The 20,186-nt window shown below is 33.8% G+C and overlaps 5 protein-coding genes across 11 annotated transcripts; 2 read left to right on the top strand and 3 right to left on the bottom strand.

Annotated features, from left to right (window-relative positions):
• Window positions 1–1,705: 1,705 nt before the first annotated feature.
• Window positions 1,706–5,539, bottom strand: LOC113797079 (equilibrative nucleobase transporter 1-like). 4 transcript variants are annotated; one of them, XM_075820145.1, is made up of 6 exons: window positions 4,788–4,903; window positions 4,327–4,692; window positions 3,432–3,589; window positions 3,327–3,373; window positions 2,110–3,266; window positions 1,706–2,055 (listed from the first exon to the last, which is right to left on the bottom strand). In XM_075820145.1, exons 2-6 carry the CDS (start codon window positions 4,657–4,659, stop codon window positions 1,867–1,869), a joined length of 1,884 nt encoding a protein of 627 aa, XP_075676260.1. In that variant the 5' UTR covers window positions 4,660–4,692; window positions 4,788–4,903; the 3' UTR covers window positions 1,706–1,866. The 4 variants fall into 4 exon arrangements, with proteins under 4 accessions (XP_075676260.1, XP_027203199.2, XP_027203198.2 ...); XM_027347398.2 differs by lacking the exons at window positions 4,327–4,692; window positions 4,788–4,903 and adding an exon at window positions 5,287–5,539; XM_027347397.2 differs by having other exon boundaries at window positions 3,432–3,586; window positions 4,327–4,914.
• On the top strand, window positions 5,479–10,531 carry LOC113797078 (uncharacterized). Of its 2 annotated transcripts, XM_075820143.1 has the most exons (3): window positions 5,479–5,567; window positions 5,647–5,755; window positions 7,994–10,531. In XM_075820143.1, exon 3 carries the CDS (start codon window positions 8,002–8,004, stop codon window positions 10,117–10,119), a length of 2,118 nt encoding a protein of 705 aa, XP_075676258.1. In that variant the 5' UTR covers window positions 5,479–5,567; window positions 5,647–5,755; window positions 7,994–8,001; the 3' UTR covers window positions 10,120–10,531. The 2 variants fall into 2 exon arrangements, with proteins under 2 accessions (XP_075676258.1, XP_027203196.2); XM_027347395.2 differs by lacking the exon at window positions 5,479–5,567 and having other exon boundaries at window positions 5,628–5,755.
• Window positions 10,532–10,696: 165 nt separating this feature from the next.
• LOC113797080 (uncharacterized) lies at window positions 10,697–13,097 on the bottom strand. Of its 2 annotated transcripts, none has more exons than XM_027347400.2 (4): window positions 12,961–13,097; window positions 11,271–12,792; window positions 11,038–11,212; window positions 10,697–10,978 (listed from the first exon to the last, which is right to left on the bottom strand). In XM_027347400.2, exons 2-4 carry the CDS (start codon window positions 12,762–12,764, stop codon window positions 10,824–10,826), a joined length of 1,824 nt encoding a protein of 607 aa, XP_027203201.2. In that variant the 5' UTR covers window positions 12,765–12,792; window positions 12,961–13,097; the 3' UTR covers window positions 10,697–10,823. The 2 variants fall into 2 exon arrangements, with proteins under 2 accessions (XP_027203201.2, XP_027203200.2); XM_027347399.2 differs by having other exon boundaries at window positions 11,271–12,787; window positions 13,062–13,086.
• Window positions 13,098–15,546: 2,449 nt separating this feature from the next.
• On the bottom strand, window positions 15,547–16,981 carry LOC113797096 (uncharacterized). Its single transcript, XM_027347422.2, has 3 exons — window positions 16,293–16,981; window positions 15,811–16,211; window positions 15,547–15,755 (listed from the first exon to the last, which is right to left on the bottom strand). Exons 1-3 carry the CDS (start codon window positions 16,380–16,382, stop codon window positions 15,671–15,673), a joined length of 576 nt encoding a protein of 191 aa, XP_027203223.1. The 5' UTR covers window positions 16,383–16,981; the 3' UTR covers window positions 15,547–15,670.
• An 892-nt stretch (window positions 16,982–17,873) lies between these two features.
• Window positions 17,874–20,154, top strand: LOC113797092 (uncharacterized). 2 transcript variants are annotated; one of them, XM_027347417.2, is made up of 4 exons: window positions 17,874–18,490; window positions 18,747–18,811; window positions 18,871–18,969; window positions 19,063–20,154. In XM_027347417.2, the coding sequence occupies exons 1-4, from the start codon at window positions 18,106–18,108 to the stop codon at window positions 19,927–19,929; spliced, it is 1,416 nt and encodes a 471-aa protein (XP_027203218.2). In that variant the 5' UTR covers window positions 17,874–18,105; the 3' UTR covers window positions 19,930–20,154. The 2 variants fall into 2 exon arrangements, with proteins under 2 accessions (XP_027203218.2, XP_027203214.2); XM_027347413.2 differs by having other exon boundaries at window positions 17,877–18,490; window positions 18,871–20,154.
• The last annotated feature ends 32 nt before the right edge of the window (window positions 20,155–20,186 follow it).

The following is a 20,186-nucleotide window of genomic DNA, read 5'->3' on the forward strand; positions in this document are numbered from 1 at the left end:
CAACATTCACAAATGTCACAACAGCCAAAACAACAATTTTTACATTGCCATGAATCTAACGATTTTCGATTCCGGGTGTGTGTGTTACATTCTAAAATTTCCAAAAATTGAAATTGGTCAACATTTTATTTATTTATATTTTCAATAGGAAAAAATGAAATTATTTTCAAATTCTTGCATTCATCACACACACACTGAGAGATTATCAAACATTTGAACACTTGACACATTCTGTTGTTAATGATCATTCTGACATTTTATTGCTGATAGTGGTGATGATGAAAAAAATTCTATTAAATCTGTCGTTGTTGTTGTTGTGTGTTGCAGATCAATGAAGGAACACGATTTTTGTTTTGTTTGATACATTGAAATTCCATAAAATCTAAGAATTTGTTGTTGAAAAAAATAGAATGTTAAATATTCACTGTAAGAAAATGCGGATAAGAGAAGAATAGTATATCTTTACTTAGATATTGTTGTTGCCGCTTGATTGATGTCGGGAATGATTCGATATCAGTATCGATCATATACACCATGCATACCGACCAACATCAATAACATTTTTCACAAATACTGTTACTCTTTCTGCTTCAAATGTTTTTTTGCTTTGTTTTGGGCTGACAAGCGATTAAATTTTTTCGAAACAAAATTAATAAAACAAAATCCGATTTGTTTCAAAATTTAGTTTTTGTTTTGTAAAATTCTTTCTGTGGCAATCCTTTTTGGTTTTGTTTTCGGGGCTTGATCGGAAAAAAGTTTTTGAAATTCAATTCATTTTTCACCTTAGATATTTTCACTTTTTGATGTTTGCTTCATCCATCCATAAGATCAATTTATTGTTTTTTTATTGAAAAAATATCTTGGCAATTTGTTCATTGATATTTTGTACGTTCTGGTTACTCTACCACTACCCATGACATTTTTTCGTTTTCGTTTTTTTGATACTTTGCTTTTTGGCCATTGAATTATTATGAATGAAATGAAATTATAATCACTTTTGGGATATTTTTTCCAACAACCCAATCAACTGATAGAAAGAGTGGGAAAATATGATATTTATTAGCTCGAATAACAACATTTACTATAGTAACGACAACGGAGTAAGCAAAAAAAAGGAAAAAATCACTACTACTATGGTAGGAAAAAGTTAAACAGTATAAAATGAATTTGATGAAAAATGATCCGAAATAGCAATGATGATGGAATTCTTCTTTTTATTTTGGTTCATTCACCATTCTATTATATAACTGTTTTTGGTTTTCGCAATCTTATGTTGCGAAAAATGGTGTGTGTTATAGTGATATGTTAGAATGATAATGACTTCTTTATTTCTTTTTCTTCACTAACTATAACCATTTGTTCAGTGTTTCTGTTTCCATTTCAGCTTGAATAGGTCTTATTTTTTCTCTCGCTTTGTTGTTGCTTGCTGCTGCTTTTTAGATTTGGACAGAGCAAAACAAATATCAAGAAGCATGTGAAAAGAAAATTGACGATAAAACGCTTAGATCAAATTTTTATAGTAAGTTTATATAAAGGTTTCACTTTTTTAAACAAAACAAAAATTGATTGATTTGATGAATCAATTTCCATTATAATTATCACAAATTAATTAAAAACCAAAACCGCTATCCGCATAGATTTTCTTTGTTCCATTCGGTCAGGTTGATGATGATGAATTAATTGAAAAAATGATTAAAAACAAAACAAAAGAATCAAATATTATCTTTATTATGAATGAATTTCATCTTGGTTATCTCGGGGTTTTATTTTTTCAGAACAAAAAAAAGAAGCAAAAACTTTGGTTTGGAAAATAATCATTTTGCGTGTTTGTCGGGTGTGAAGAAGAAAAATATGCTTGGTTAATTATCAATTGATGACATTATTATTATGATTATTATTATTATTATTATTATTAATAGTGTTAGATTTGCTTTCCATTAAATATTTTCCATAACATTGTTCTCGGTCGATTAATCGTTTCTGTATTGAACCAATACGTAAGCTCAATGGATTAAGCAAACATAATACAGTCAATATGGCACAAACTGAATTGACCTATGATTGTTGTAAAATAAATAAACTAATTGATTAATTATTGAAAATATTTACCTGAAATGCTCCCAGATGAGATTTGGATTCAAAATAGAATAATGGAAATTGTAATAGTGAAAAGAATGCACCAATAGTGCACATAATACCATTCAATCGATTGAAATGATTAGCGGGGTATCGAACTCTCAGATAGGCTGATGCTACAGCAATGAATAATGCACGTAATATGGTTATGAATGCTATCGATAGATAAACGGCTATTGAGGTGTCGAAAAATCTACAAATCACCGCTCCAAGCAAAGTCAGTGTGGTGAATAGAACGGGACCGAAACCGGATTGCGCCTGCATCAAACGACGACCATTCGCATCTTGAATGTGTTGAGCTCGTCGAACGATTCGATCGATTACATCGCCAGCGATTGGTGCTATAATCAATGCACTCACCTGAACCAGACCAAATGTCTGCGTGAATTGGCTTTTTTCTCGATTATCATCAGTAACACGATCCAACCATAAGGCCATGGATCCAGAATAAAGAACCATATAGGTATTAATCCAGGAAAACCATAGTTGATGCATCAAAAAAGAAATAGATACCAACGATACACGAAGTGGCAGTTCATTTTCAGTGTCGGCAGTTTTGACTGGTTTGAATATTCGTTTAAGTAGGTTCGGTTTACGAATAGCTTCTTTTTCTCGTTGAAATTGACTAAAATTGACAATAATCGGTGTTTTAGTTGTGCTGTTAGCATTGTTATCGGGTTGTTGCAGCAATAATTTATTCGATTCTTGTTCATTCATTTGATCGGTAATGGTTTTGAGCATTTTATTATTGATAAAATGTGGTTTGCCTTTATTCATTTCCATATCGAGTGCTTCGATTTTGGCACAATATTCATCATATCGTTTGAGCAATGTTTTCTCCCTTGTACGAACCGATAATCGTGGCAAACAGAATGTATTCAACGGTAATAAGGTGATACTTGTTAGAAACAATGTGAATGTTGCCCAAAAATAACTCAACGACCAATTATCATACCCATATTTGATCAACACAAATATGACCGGTGATGCACTGAATGCACCGCTAAATAATGTTATTATTGTTGAACGTTTCAATGGGAAAAAATCGGCAATCTGCATATTAGCTATACGTAATGGAACACCAACCAAACCTAATATAATGATGGCCGGTATGATACGTATGGAAGTATCTTTCATAAAATTATTATTCGATTTAAGTTTGTTTGCAGCAAAACATTCATTCTAAATACCTGAATCGGTAATCGATAGTAAAAAACATCCCACACTAATAAGCAAGCTATTGAACAAAATTCATGTTGATTAATTATTGTTTGAAAAACATGGCAGAAACCTACTTAAGAGCTATTCGTACAAAACGTAATCCTTTCGATTCAAGTAAAAAGCCCCATGCAAATGATGTGAAACCCATAGAGAATATACCGATGGTAAATGCCATATTTAGAATATTCTCCTGTGGAATGCAATTATCACGCCCATAATGTTGCAACTGCTGCTGTGTTACCAAGGGAAAAATGAAAAAGTGCAAGATAAAGATTAAAAATGAGATGAATTAATTAGATATATATTGCTTTTATGGTTTTTGATTCTGCTAGGCAGTTCATTTGCAAAATAATAATAATTATACAATGTTATCATCACTGTATCTTTTTTCTGCCAATTTTAATCAATTTTCATTCGAAACAAATATGCTGAATTTGCATTATCATGACAATGGTCAATGTGAGAATGGACAAGCTTATCAGATTGTGTTATATAATTTCTGTTAGCATCAACAACAACAACAGGGAAAATGTATTTTCCTTCAAGCTTGTCGCCTGGCAAGAAAATTGTTGTTTCCCGTTGGCACGATGGTTTTATTTGCCTGTCTTTTCCTTCAGCACAATTTTCATTCGAATTGGGATGCTAAAGTGTCACATATCTTTGATGTGGTCGAATCATGGAGGAAAAGGGAAATATCAAGGCAAACAATGGACAAACATGGTGACAGGATCCTTTCTCATATAATAATTGCCATCAATTTCGAATCAATGACAGCTATAGCAAATGACACACTCCTTGTTAATGTCTTAATCAAATCAATGGTGTTTGCTTTCCATATGGATCCATTCATTTATCATTTTTCAATTTAATTCCTTTTTCCATTGAAAATGTGGATTTCACTTCATTTTATCCTCCTTCAATATTGTTGTTGATGATAAACTGGAAAAAATTCAAACAAATCATATTTACCTTGTCAACGAAGACATTTGGATTGATTGTGGTTTGATTAATATCGAAATCATCAATATCATCATCATCATTATTATAATTGTTGTTTGAACAAAGATAAGAATAAATTTGCTCATTTTTAAGCATATAAAATAATGCTGGCCAACCGAATATCAAACCGGAAAAAATGATAGATTCAATGATTGTCGATATGAGAATAAAATAGCGGATTGACCGTGGTGTGATTGCTTTCTGGTATTCATCATTATTAGTGGCTATTTTGGGACATGATTCCAATTGCACATTATCATGCTCATCATAGGGTGAAACATGCAAATTATTTGCTAATGTCATTGTTGTTGAGTGGATTCCAGTTGACGAACAACACTAAATGGAGGAAAGATGATGAATGATAGTTGTTTGATGAGATTCAATTGACAAATATTTCACCAATTTGTTTTCATTATCATCATTATTATTACATGATTGTCATTTCAATTAACCAACAAAAATTCAGAAGTTAAAATCAACAAAATTATCTGCTAATTGATCAGACACGCACGAACATGAATAGATTGTTGATTGAATCAAATATCAAAACAAAATTAATGTCACCTTTTTCAGCTTTACAAAAGCCAATTACATTTATATTTATAGACTTTGTCAATTCAGAAGTCTGGCCCTTATAGCAAACAAACAAAATTGTATCACAAATTTTGATGATGGCAATGGAAAGATCGTTTTTGCGTGAAAAAAGAGAGAGACGAATCTTTTAAGAATTTCAAATCGAATGTAGAGAAACTGCATACAGCGACAAAACATGTGTAAATGTATGAGGCTTAACAGCAACAAAAATGTAATCAATGAAAAAGGCAAATTAACAGAAAAAGATTTTTCTTCTCCTTAATGATTATGATTAGCGGCTTTTTTGTTAATCAAAAAAAAATATCAATTTTTGGGAAACAAAAACAAATTGATTACTGGCTGATGATCTTGATGATTGGGAAATGTGAAGAAGAAGAAAAATCTAAGCCAATGCTATTCAAATATTGAATATAATAAATCTGAATGACTGTTAGTCAATTCAAAAACGAAAAAACGTATCGATAATTTTATCATTCATTTTATGTTTGATAATCTTTTCTCTCTCCCTTTTTATGCTTGCACGTGCAAATTGTTGATGATGATGGGCGATTGGCTGGCAGTTGAAAAAAACCAGAAAAAATATCTATCATTGAACAGCGAAAAAAGGAAGAAATATGGTTATTATTTTTTTGTTTTTACTCAAACATGATGTGTGCTTTACATGTTGTTTTCTTTTTTTCGTTGTTATAAATGTAGATGACGTATTTTGTGTTTTGGCATCCTGGTTGAATGAGAGAATGAGAAAGAGCGATAGAAAACCATGTCAAACATGAAAGACATTAAACAAAACAAAACAAATGTGTTGGTGCGTGATCATGAAACAAGATAAGCTTCGATGATATTCCAGATTGACTGACTAGCAAAATTCTACCTGGCCAAAAATGATATTTTTTCAGTTTTGGTTTTGGCTTTATTTCAATTTTTGTTGTGACATTAGTTTTCGGCGAATTCAATGACAAAAAGCAAACAAATAACAGTAGAATGTGTGGAAATAAGTCATCATTATCATTAACATTTAATGATGATGAGTTATTTCACCACAGAATTTTCCCTTCAATTCTAAAATTACATGAGCATATCAAATATTTTAGTTGCTGTCATTGACAATGACGATTTAGCTTTTGCCATTGCCTTCGCAACAGCAACAACGACCAAATCAAAAACATGATTGTTTTTTGTCAAATAAAATCTAATTATTTAATTAGATAACAATTGAAAAATGGCACACTCTACTTATTCGTCTTTTTCTTTTCTCAATTTTCCATTTCAGAATTGATAAAAATTTTGTTTGTAAATGCAAAATGATGATGATCAAATGGAAATGAAAAATAATGAACGTTACGTTTTTTCTAATTGAAAAAAGTAATGATGACAAATGACAATTGGAGTGATAGCAGTAATGAACAATGTTACTTCAATTGCAAACAGTTTATTTGACTTAGTTTTTGATTTCGTTGCGACCTGAATTGAAATGAACTTGAATTATAATCCACTTGTAATGAATGGTTTAGTTTATAGTTTAGTTTTGTTTATTTCGGTTGTCATCATTATCACATCAACTAAATGCCTAATCATATCGCTTTCAATAAACAATCAATCGATCGATTGATGACATTAAGCAGAAAAAAATGAATTAAAAATAAACAAATCTTTCATTTATCATCATTGATGATTCGCAAGAAAATGAATTCGATCGGAAAAAAGCACAACGAGGAAATCATTGGCAAGGACAAAATGATGATAACTAACAATTTCTATGAATGTTTGCCTCATTTCTAATATTTTCTAGATTTGAAACAAATATCCTCGCTAATCTCATGCCAAATTATATTTTGACATGTGAATGAGTTGTGCGCATTCATGATTGCGCAAGCTTTTCTTCAAAGCCATCACTCACTCAGTTAGGTTAGGTTAGGTTGATGACTATCACTATGACCAAGACTTATGGTTCAGTTAGGTTAGGTTGATGATTTAGGCTATAACTGTCACTGAACAAAAAACGAGAAAACTAATTGAAAATAAAATATTGAAATTCTATAAATATAGATTGAATTAATCTTGAAAGAATTTTGCAAACTGCAAAACAAGAAAAATGCAAATTGAAAAAATTGGCAATCATTTTGCCTAACACAGTTGATTGATTTTATTTCATTAACTTTGATTGAAATATTTTTAGGACACTTGACACATCGATCCAAACCATGATATTCTTTTTGGCCAATGAGCTTCCTTGTTTCTTGTTGTTCAAATTCAATATCACCATTTTGTGACCTATATTGATTGTCAATGCTGCCGGTGAAATTGTTCAAGTTTAATTTTTCAAACAACGAAAATCATATGGATCATTTTTCTTTGTTTTGCAAATCTATCATCATCATTTTCGTGTGGGTTTTTTCGTTTGTATCAGCCCACTTGCCACAACAATCAATAATGGTGATGATTGAAATTGAAAAAATTTTTCTCAAAAAACTTTATCGGCCAAACGCTGTGTTTGTTTGAATGTCGGGCATGCCGATCGACCGACCGATTCAATCAACCGTGAGATCAATGAGAAAAGATGATATTCAATCAAATAAAACAGAAAGTTTCAACAATGACCGAATTGAACTGACTTGACTTGACTAACCATTATCACCATTCATTCATGTCATAGGCAAGATTTTGTTTCATTTTTAATTTTATCAGAATCAAATTGTTTTCTTTTTGTTGTTGAAAATCTCAATATTTCTCAATGTTTGTGATGGGATATTTTAGGTTTTTTTCTTCTTTTCTCGTTCGTTCTTTCAGACAATGTTTTTGTCTGATTATTTTCTTTTCTGTTTTTTCACCTGTTTGAGAAAATGAATGCACATCGGGTATGAAAGAGAAATCTTTTTATTCATTTCGTCGTCGTTCTGAGCGAAATCGACCAAACGAAACGATTTGAAAATTATCATTTCATATCATTTGAATCATTTTGAATCGATTGTCGTTGTTGTTCAATCAATGTATCTGGACTTGAAAATATCGAAAATGTTTTGTCGATCTTTGTTGGTGACATCAGTGGTCATTATGATCATGATCAACGTTATTTTCAACATGGTGGACGCAACTAATAAAAATATTGGCCGTAATAACCATCGTCATAATAAAAGATCAATGGCCATTCATAAAAATAATATTATTAAAAATGAATCCAGTTTTTGGCATAAACCATCACTTCTTTCCTCGGCACAATCATTCCAGATGCCCATACATGAAAATCCATCCACCGATGTCTATCGATCAAATCAGAATCAGAATCGTAATCAACAGAAAAATATGATCATCACCACCACCACTACACATCAAGGATGGAAACCATCAAATCTAAAGAATTTGTTGATTGATAAACAACACAATCAACAACCGACCATCAATAAAAATGAAGGCATGATTCCAATTATCAAGGCAAATCATTTATTCACTACGCCAATTCTACAACGATCCAACAAAATTGTCAATCATTCCACTTCAACCAATGCCCATTTCACTAACAATCATCACCATCATCCTCATCGGGCCATGTCTGGTCGATCATCAACATCATTAGCATCATTGAGGAAATCGCCCAGCATTGAGAATCTGAATTTTGTTGAAAATAATCGCCATTTATGGAATAGTCTGACCAGTTCGTCGATAAGCAATGATTTATTGGACAATGAATTGAATCAAATACAAACAGAAATTATCAACAAATATAAACCACCATTAGATTCGATGAATTCGCTGGGCAAACAGATCGCATTGTTTTTATTGAATCGTAATCGGGAAAACAATCCCACAACAACAACAACTTCAATGGCCAAACATGCCATTCAACCCATTACTAAAGCAATGAAATCAACCAATATTCAAACACTGAATAGCCAATCGTATCAGGATCAATCAATGCCAAATGCCTATATTTCCATGGATACTTTGCCCATGTCATCGCCTAGATATGAAGCCATTATTGTCGACCATAAAACTCAACAACATTCCAACGGCCCAAACAATCCGATTTCAGATACTAGGACCATATCACCATCATATCTCACCACTATTGGCCAAACACAAATGCCAATCAAAAATTTATTTGTTACAGTTCCATTTGGCATTGATTCATCAACAGCGATCAATGCCGAATGGCCATCACTTGTCCAACATAATGGCCAAGGTGATGATGCTGATGACGATGGCGGTAGTGATGGCCGCAAAACATACGTATCATCCACATCAATCATCAATCAGGATAGTTTTCATCCGCAGCAACAACATCCCAATCAACGACCTCGCACATCAACGATGATCAAGTCATCATCATCATCATCGTCATTAATGAATAATGAGCCGACAGACTTTGTTTTTATGGCTGCCAATTTAGCCACCACCAACAAAGATCGATTGATAGAAGCACCATCTACGTTGAAAGCATCATCATCGATGACAGGTTCGATCACAACCAATTTTCATCAACATCATCCACAGGCCAATGCTAATAATAATAATAATAATGATATTGGCACCTCAGCATTCATACCAATACAATCATCAAATTCAATTTCCTTCGAACCTTTACTAATCACTAATAATCAGTTAGTTGGTAGTGTGAGCAATATACAAAATTATAATGATCAACAACAACAGCAGTATTATCAGCAGCCACAACAAGCAAATGAACAATTTCATTGGAGCCCAGAAGTTAAAAATGTTGTATTAAAAATGGAATTACCGGTGCATGTCACCGGTTCAAGTAATCGGCCATCCCCGTCAACTATTTCGCAAAATTATCATTATCAACCAACATATCGTGCTAGTAACGATGACGATGATGATGGTGGCGATGGCAATAATGGCAATAACAACAATAACAACAATAACGATGATTATTTGAATTCGATGCAACCATCGCCATCACCGAAATCGTCATATCTGCAGGACGATATTCATAATAGTGATAGTGGTAACAGTTATCAATTATCACTGCCTTATCCCATGCAACAACAATCGATACCGTCAACAACAAAATATCGATCCAACCATAATCATCATCATCATCAATCGAAAATGATGAATATCTATAGTGATAATAACAATCAAATGCCTACTACAATCAACATGGATCATTTGGACCAATTGATCGATGCGCCGCATCATTATTATTTTTAATATCCATTCCAAAGTTACTGGCAAGGATAAAAGAAGGAAGAAGATAAACAGCAAACTGTCACTTCATTTCGATGGAACAAAAACTAAATTTGACATCGACCATGATGATGATTTTATTATTATTTTTCATTACAATCAATGATTACAATCAATGGTCATCCTTTTTTAAAAAAATATAATCATTATTGAAAGAAAGAACAATTCTTTAGCAATTTTAATATATTAAAAAATACAAAACACACGATAAAAGGGAAGGCATGTTGTATTGTATTTGGCAGCATTTGTTTGGTTGTTTGTTTGTTTGGCACACATATATTGCATCAATTCGCAATGGATATACATAAAAAATTAATAAACTTAAACTCATCTATAATATGAGAACATATATTCAATACTCAAAAGTCGAAATTTATTTTTCCACATATTTTTACATTAAAACTAAATTGTTACAAATTTTTTCTTTTTTTCTTTTCTTTCATTATCTTATCCTTTTTTTTTTCTTTTTTTTTCAAAAATATTAATAAAATTTTGGAGTTAAGCTCCTTAAAAAAAAAAAAAAAAAAAAAAAAAAAAAACATATATTGCATGAATGTGTGTGAATGTGTGTGTGAGTGTGTGGGGGTGTGTAGGTGTTGTGTTGATAATGTAGGTGTGAAGGTCGAAATATGATTGTTTTGTTGATTGGATTTGATTAAATATCATATTTAAATTAACGAATTTTGGGGCTTCTTTAGACGCATTAATTCCACAACTTTAGCAGGTGTATCTTCGGCCGACACTTGTATGTGGGCAGGATTATCTACTTGATTGGTAACCGGATTACGTTCCACTAATCCAGGTTCATTAGTGCGAATATTGGCTATATTGAATGGTAATATGAGCATTTGTCAATTTAATAAGATGCATAAGATGACATACCTCTGAATCCGTTTTTATCGGCCACATAATCGACAATTCGATAAAGACCCCAGGCATCGGTATAACCATATGAACCACGAACTACACCATTACGATCGCCTTCTTCGCGTCGAAATTGTCCATTACCGGAATCATCGTTGACATTGAAATTAAAACTATAGGGTTCCGGTTCAGGCTTGTGTTTAATAACAAGAGAAATAGATTAATGAAAGTATTACTCGATCATCACTTACGTTATGTTCTTCGATGTGTTGTTGTTCATATTCTTGTTCGAAAACTGGAGCACGAATAGCAGCACGTGGTGGCGGAGGTGGTGTTTTCACTGCTTGTTGACGAATTGGAGCTGGTCGTGGTGGTGTTTTAATGGCAGCTTTTGTCGGTGGCGGTGGTGGTGGTGGTAGGGCTTTAATTGGAGCTGGTGGTGGTGTTTTAGTACCGATTTTGGTATTGACCTGAACATATTCTTTTTGATCTGCAATCTGATTAGTTTTGCTGTAGCTAGAAGATGATGAAGCGGCAGCGTTCGATCGTGAATCTTGTATACGCTCAAAGTAATTGGTTTGAACATTTTGTACTGGAGCTTTAACGTTGGGCTGCACAACAACACGCACTCGATATGGATGTTGACTTGAATGGAACCCTTGGCTTTGGTCATCTTGCTGTTGTTGAAATGTTTTCGAGGATTTTACTACTTTACGTACGGCTTTTACTGGCGATGATGGTACGAATGATGGTTGCCAGGTATTTCCTAAGAATGGAGATTGCTCAACTTGATAATCACCTCCTTTTGTTCCATAAGCAGCATTGATACTTGAAGCCGATGTTTGAAAAGCATTATCCGATGAAGATGACGATGATGACGATGATGACGCCGATGCTGAAGCTGAGCTGGAGGCGGAAGCAGAAGCTGCAGCTGCTACTGGTGAATTAATTCGATTAATATCCGGATAGTAAAGATTTCGTTGATTATTGGTGGCTGCATATTCGCCAACAGCTAGATCACCATCATCAGTGAGACTATTAGCGGCAGCTGGTGGCTCAGCAGCGAACACTGGTTTTCGCGCGAAAACCGGACGATTTGGTGAACTTCGTGCAGTTGCATATACTGGCGAGGGACTTGATTCGATTGCTTCGGAATCTTGATTCGATCTTGACCATGCAGCATCGCTGTTAACACCGCGATTATTGAAATGCCATACTCGATTGATAGCTGGTCTTGGAATGGCTGGTACTGCACCTGCAGGAATTCGAGCAGAGGATTCGGAAGGTCGTGCAACATAAACTGATGTTGGCGCGCTAGCACTGGCCGGTAATTCAAGATCGGCTGGTTGTGCGGTTGTCGGTTCGACAGTAGTTGCTTCCACCGTAGTAGATGGAGCTGTTGTCTCAGTTTCATCGGCGGTTGCCGATGGTGATGGTTGGGCGGGTGTTGATGATGTGATGGCAGTTGTTGTTGATGATTCTGTAGTTTCAGCTGTAGACTCAACAGCCGCCGATGGTGCCGGAACAGTATCGGTTATAGTGACCGATTCTTTGGCTTCTAGTGGGTCATCGAATGTATCAATATGTTGTTGTTGCTGCGATGAAACAGGAATTTGCGGTCCAATAGCGCGTGGATAGATGATGACGCTGCCAGATTGCACACCATTCACCTCATCATCAAACATGAAAGCATTGTTGTTGTGTGTGATTGCCAAAATCACCACTATGATTGATAATATTTTCATAATGTTTATATGTTTATTCGATTCTATGCTGTTATAATTGCAAATGTCAATATTTATTAATATCCTATTGAAAACATTGATTTTTTCGCGTATAATTCAAATTCTATTCTAATAAATAACTAGCGGTCTTGGCGAAAAATCAATGTTTTCTATACGGATATTTCATTTTTTCGAAAAATCATTCCCGAAAACTTACCGAAAAAAATCCGAATCGAAATTTTTTTAAACGAAAATCACAGACAAGTGGTAAACACAAGAAAATTCAATTTGAAAACAAAATTCATTCGATTCACACACCAGCAACCATGAGTTGAGAAGATGAACACACTTGAATGATGTAAATGATGGAACATCAACAACGAACAAACCTACAAATGATGAATATTTCAAATAATGTTTATACAATAGACAATGTTTTCGCTTTTATATACCACCAATCAACGAAACAGACAACAACATCTTCAATGCGAAAAATATTTTTTATTTTGGAATTTTTTTGAGAACATCCAACAAAATCGACCAAACAAACATCCATTCATTCATTCATTCATTCATCCATGGTGGTGGTCGAATCATTTGAGGATTTTTTCCCAAAAGAAATTGTTACCATGAATAGAAAGAATGCGTCACACACGGCAGCTAGATTTTGTTGCGTGGGTTTCACCAACGACAATTGCAAATCCAATCTGGAAATATACCACTACTAATCTCATTGACTTTGCTTTATTATTTCAATGGCATGAGATTTTTGTCTTTTCATTTTCTGATGAATCCAATTGACAATTCAACAAACAGTAACGAACCTATTTTGGGAGCAAGAAAAAGATGATGATCATTGAACATTAGAAATGATGCTCTAGTGTCTATATGCTCATCATGATCATTATTAATTTGATCATTTTCGTCATTGACAATCTTGTGTATGTCATGACTCATTTGTACTGGCATGTATGGTCAGGGTCAAATGATGATGATTATGTTATGATATAGCCAAATTAGTGACTTATTATCATCATAAAGGATTACTATAAATAGTGTCATCATCTATTGTTTCATTCTTCACATTTTCCCCATTCAGTAATTTCCGGATTTGTTTGACTAATCAACACCGAATTTGTTGATTAGACCAAAAATGAATGGAGAAAACATTCAACAAAATTAATTGATGATGATGATTAGCTCAATATTACACGGCTAAATATAGCCAATTGGAAAAAAGTTTTCAAGGTGTACCACACAAGAATTGATATGCAATATTTCGAATACCGTTTGCTTTGTTTTGGATTAGGATTGATGTGATTTTTGTTACCATATTGATTTGAATGAATAAGAAAAACTTGATTTGTGAATTGAAGCAAGAATGTCAACTGAAAATGAATTAATGATGATGTCTTTTTGTTTGTTTGTTTCTCATTGGAATCATATCCATTTTTGGAGAAATTTCATGCCAACACATTGTGTGTGAATTGAAGCCGAAACATCTTTGATTTGTTTGAATGTGAAAGGATTGATGATAATAATTATATTGCAAATGTTTATTAGTTTGGACATGTTCCACCTGTCCGATGCAGTTTTCTCTTGACTGTCATTTAATTTTGGAAATGAATTTTTAGAAGCCACCCTCACCTGAATCTACCTTGACCATAGATTAAATTGTTATTTGTTGGTTACACTCAATTGATCTGTTAATTTATGTGTTGAATCATTGTTTTCTCTGTTTCAGTTGTTTTCTCCAATCAATAAATAATTAGCTTAGAAGTTAGGAGCAAAAAAGATTATTGAGAGTGAAGATGGTGAGACAATTGAATTGTTGTTGTTTTATGGCCACCACTCTTGCGATTAGCATAAAAGAAGAAAGAAACATTTTTGAAATAAATTTAGTAATTATTACCTTAACTGGTGTTTACTGTTAATTGCAAACAATGATTACATGAAAAGTTTTCTGTCAAAAAGATCATCATTGCCAGTGCCATATGGGTGTTGTGCCAATGATGATCCATAATAATGAAATGTCACCTTGATTGACTCATTGAGATGTTGTATTTTCGTATTTGTCTTTATTTTGCCATTTTATTTGTCTATGCAGATGGAAAGAATATAATTGGTTGTGATGACCTAAAAAATGTTTTTACAAAAATCTTCTCTGCAATAAATCATTATTTGATGGTAAACATTCGGCCGGAACATGTTGTTGAAGATGATCATCATCAACAACAATGTTATTATCAACAATCAAAATGTAAAATAGCAAAATTGTTTCCTTTCTTTTCGTTCAATCGAAAGCTACCGATCTCTCGAATCCTGTATTTTATTTATTTGATAAACGTTTATTACAATAGTGTAATGGAAACGCCAATTTTAGAAATGTTCGTCATCACTTGATTCACTTGAAATAGAAACCTTGAGCAAAAAATTGAAAGTAAACAACAAATAATCATTAGTATGGCAAACAGACTAACTGTTTTATTTTCCAACATTCATCAACAAAAGGCCAGGTAAACATTGATATTGACAATTCAGTTGGAACATCATCGGCAATTTTGATCATTTTTCACTTGGATCGATAATGAAAACCATAATAATGAATCCAAATGGTCATCACAATACCAATTTTGCTATTTTCGATTTGGCCGCCCACCCAATTCGTCATCATTTTCAATCTGTTTGTCACCAAATAAGCAAAATTGTCTGCGTGTGGAGAAACATTTATTAAATTTGGCTATTTTTTGAAACATTCTTTGCTCATACTGAGAAAGCTGACAAAATAAATAAACAAAGATAATCATCATTCAATCCAATTCTTTATTGCTGCCAAAATTGATTCAAATTTTTATTTTATTAAACAAAATTCGAAAATGACTACATCAATGGCCACTAGAGGTCGTTACATTTTTGTTCGATCGAATTCATCTGACGATACTGGATTTAGCATTCATATCGGCAAGAATACGCCAACGAAAATGACCGGATCGAGTGTTGATTTCTTGAACACTGTTGGGATTATAAATCAGATTTTTTCAAGGGAATTTTCACAAAAACGACTCACGCAACAGATTGAGCTGTTTGGAATGGATTCAAATTGGGATGATTGGATGATATGGTTGATGTTTGGGACTCATCATCATCGTCATTATTATCATGGTAGTTGTTTTGATCATCAAGCAATGTGGGATCTGATTCTGACTGTTGTTGTTGGACATAATCATCCATTTGGTTGAATGCTGTATCTGGTCGATATTCGCCATATTGTGATTGGCTTGTTTCGTGGTCATAAACATCTTCATAAATATCATGTTCATATGGCAGATGATAGCGCAATGCACTTGGTCGATCAGCATCAATAAACTCCTCATCATAATTGAATTCCAATAGCTGTGCCTGTTCAATCAATATGAATATTATGAATAGAAAGAATGCACACAATGTTGAACTAACATGTGCCATCATCTAGATAACAGATATTCAAATTTTAGTCGGGAAAATATTGACGAAATTCTTTTATAAGTTTTTTCATGCAACAAAACTTACCCGTTCTCGATAATGTTCAATATTTTGCATGTTGCTGCCACTAACATCTGGTCTGATGGAAATGGTCATCCATGCTGAATGACTATTCATTGTTTGTGAGAGCAAGAGAGAGAAAGATTTAGGTGAAAGATGATCGATAAAGATGATGTGCTCTCGTTTTTGCTTCCTTCAGGAAATCAAAAGAGTCGGTTGATTTTTCTATTCATCAGATCAAACACAATTGATAAATAGAACATCAGAAATATTCAACCGAAAAACAGAGGAAAAATGAATCCTTTTTTCAAACAATGTGATCCATTCATTTATGTGGGTGATGCGATAGACAAAAAAGATTCGGACTTTTTTCTTCAAATCGGGCGAAGCATTTTGCTTCATCAAATTTTCAGCAAACGATTTGTGTGTTGTGTGTAAACCTGTGTACAACAGCAAATATCACGAGGCACGAATATAATAGTGCCAATCGAGATAGATTGGTTTGTTCGTTGTTTATTTATTTGGTTGGCTGATTATGTTGATCGCTGTTGATTTATTAATCTAGACCACCGAAAAATGGAATTTAATTGGCCAGGTCATATTACGTGTTTGGTTACATGCACGAGTTTTGCAACAACCAAAAAACTCAAAGTTGAAAAACATTTTCGGGAAAATTGGCAAAAATATCAAAATAGCCCAAACAAAAAAGTGAACACTTTCAAGACAATCACCAAGATCTCAGGTTTTCAACAAAACAAAAGTGACAAATCATTATTGTTATTATTCATAATTGAGCAGTAGCAAAAATCCCAGCCAGAAAAAAGTTGGCCAAGTTATTCTTTCAGCATTCGAAAAAATGACTAATCAAACTAAACTGATGAATATGATTATTATTTTGTCCCCTCTTCTATTGATTTATTGATCAATCAATCAATCGATGGAAGATTGAAATTTTGGACTTATTAATGAGACAAGAAATTTTGCGAATCAGCAATTCAATCAATGGACAATAATTTATTTGGTATGGTTTGCTTGGGCGATTTTTCCCTCAAGAAATGAGTGACATAATTTTATCTTGAAAACCGTTAAGCTTTCCCGCTTAAAACCAACCAAGCAGATAAACACACCACTACATGTCTGACAATTGTTTGGATTAATTTTTCGGGTATTTTCAACCGAAAAAACAAAAAAATTGTTCCGTTTATTTTCATATGGCCATTGAACTCATTCAATCAAAATTTTTGCAGAATTTTTCTTCCAGAAATTTTCTATTAATAAAACAATCAGAAAAAAAGTAATGCCAGCACCTTTTTTCATCAGTGTGTTTTTCCGGTGCAAGCAAATCTTGAAAAAACTTGGATCCATTGGTTATTATGCAAGGCAAATGTCAATCGGAATGAAAATTTGATTGAAAAAAATGATTTTGAAAAAATTGATCTATTTTTGCTGCTGACCAAATCAAACAGCAAAAACAAAAACAACAAAACTGATCAACATCAGCCAAGCGAAACCAAGAAAAAATGTCACCCAGCAGACAACAGGAAAGATGAGAGAGAAAGAAATTGACAATTAGTCTCTCTCCCTTAATCTAAAACCATTATTTGTTATCATTCCTGGTGGTGATCATCATCATAATCGGTCCAGTGATTGGCACAATAATTTCACAACAGAAAAGAAAAAACTCTGTCCACTCTCGTTTGAAAGAGTGACCGAAATCAAATCATATATAAATGGCTTGACCATCTACACTTGGATCCATTTTGTCATATGTGTGCATGTTTACTTCCAAAACCCAAACCGAACCAGAAAAATTTGTTGCGTCAATTCAATTCAACACTAAATGCCACCTATAACCATTAATCAAAGATCCTATTCACCAACAACCACGACAGACAATAGAAACAAATTGACCAATCGTAGTAATAACATAGATTTGGGCACCATCTCTTCGCCAAAATTCGTACTAACATTGATCACAATGTTAACATTCACTATATTTCTAATGATGTTTGGCGTGGTATTTGGCCAACAAACGGGTCAAATACCGGCCAATACTTCATCATCACCTTCCTCATCAGGTGCTGGCAATCATAAAAACGAAACATCATCCTCAACATCATTGAATCATAAACCATCCATTTCGAATAGTAATAATTATGCTGCTAGTATTTCACTGCTTACATCAATCAATAACAACCATAAACCTAATTTGAATCAAAATTCGGGTGAGTTACATTCGCAAATTTCAAAATCAAATCCATTGGATATAAACATTTTTTCTCGCCGAAAAAATGTTAATATCAAAGCAAAATATTTTCCAGAAAAATAAAATCAATACTAAACAAAGGTGAATCAATCAATTTTTAACCAAAAAAACTTGATCGATTCCCGACCATTTATTTGAAGCAAATTTTTTTCGAATTTCCGATTGATAATTTTGATTTTTGTTTTTGTTTTTGTTTTTGCCTTTGACGAAAAAAGATAAACTTTATAGTATAGGTTCAAAATCGGATTCGATATCAACACCGGTCTATGGCTCGAAACAAGTAAGTTTGTTTGTTATAGTTGAGCTTATTGTTGATATGGAGTTTATTTGTGGTTTCAGTCGATAGCGGATAATAATAATGAACAAAATGGCCAACAACAGACGTACAGTCCATATCTGATGCCAATAAGTAATTATTACACTGGAAGTAGCTCGACGGTTAGTGCCACGATTGCTAGAAGTCCTAGATCACCTTACCAGTATACTCATTACAACTCACAAGCTGAAAGTAATATGCCTTCATCGATACAGGATAAAATGCTGAAAACCAATTCCAATCACAACAATAATGGAACCGATGATAACATTGCTGCCACACAAGAACGTCTTAGCAAACAATTGCAAATGGCATTACTGTACAATCAATTGTTGCAATTACAACAACAATATCGACCCTCATTGTATGGATCGAATCTCGGATCTGGTCTGGCTGGATATAGTGGCTATCAATATGGCTTTCCCAATTCCATTTCCTCACTATACAATTATCTCGCTAATGGACCCGATATGAATTTGGAGTTGCTGCCCACAACATCGGCAACCAGTGTCAATCCATCGTCATCAGCATCCGCATCCTCACATTCATCCTCAACATTATCATCACCATCTAACCCTGGTTCTGGTGTGAAGGAAAACATCGCTGGTAAAGAAGCCGACGACGCTCCTTCATTGGCCGATGAGGCAATTCAACTGCAAGCGTTAGCATCGTTACTAAATTACCGTACGCAATTGGCTAGTATGTATGGTGGAAGTATGTATGGAAGTGGCTATGGCTCAGGTTATGGCTCCAGTCTTGGTTCCGGCCTTGGTTCCGGCCTTGGCTCAGGCTATGGTTCAGGTTCTGGATCAACCATGTCAAGTCTGTATGGAGGATCAGGAGGTAGTACTTTCGGAGGATTTCCATCAACCCTATTCGGTTCTGGATATGGTAATCATATGGGTAGTACTTTGTCTAGTTTATATGGATCAGCTATGCCAGCGGGCGCCGGTGGAGTCTTATCCAGTTTAGCCGGTGGATTATCATCACTAACTGGTGGCAGTGGTGGTGCTGGTGCTAGTGGCGGAGGTGGGGGAGGTGGATTTGGCGTGCTGAACACATTGGGCATGTTATTCGGTTGATGATGAATGAATATATTCCACCATGAGACAATCTGATCTTCAATCCGATTCACGATCGCTCAAATATAGAAAAAGAAAGTCAAGTGCATCATTTTTATCATTTATTATCGTTGACTACCGGTATTTTTTTCTCTTGCTTTTTGACAATTTTATCGCATTACACATGTAATTGACATTTCCCAATAACCAAGTAATTATTAAAGAAGTGAAGAATTTTTGTTTGGTTTTTGTTTGGTGATCTGAATATAATTGCATTG

Source organism: Dermatophagoides pteronyssinus, unplaced genomic scaffold, assembly GCF_027571235.1.
Source record: "Dermatophagoides pteronyssinus isolate colony J.1.1.1.1 unplaced genomic scaffold, Derpt_VIB-CSIC_2022.12 sq0005, whole genome shotgun sequence".
Lineage (NCBI taxonomy): Eukaryota > Metazoa > Arthropoda > Arachnida > Sarcoptiformes > Pyroglyphidae > Dermatophagoides > Dermatophagoides pteronyssinus.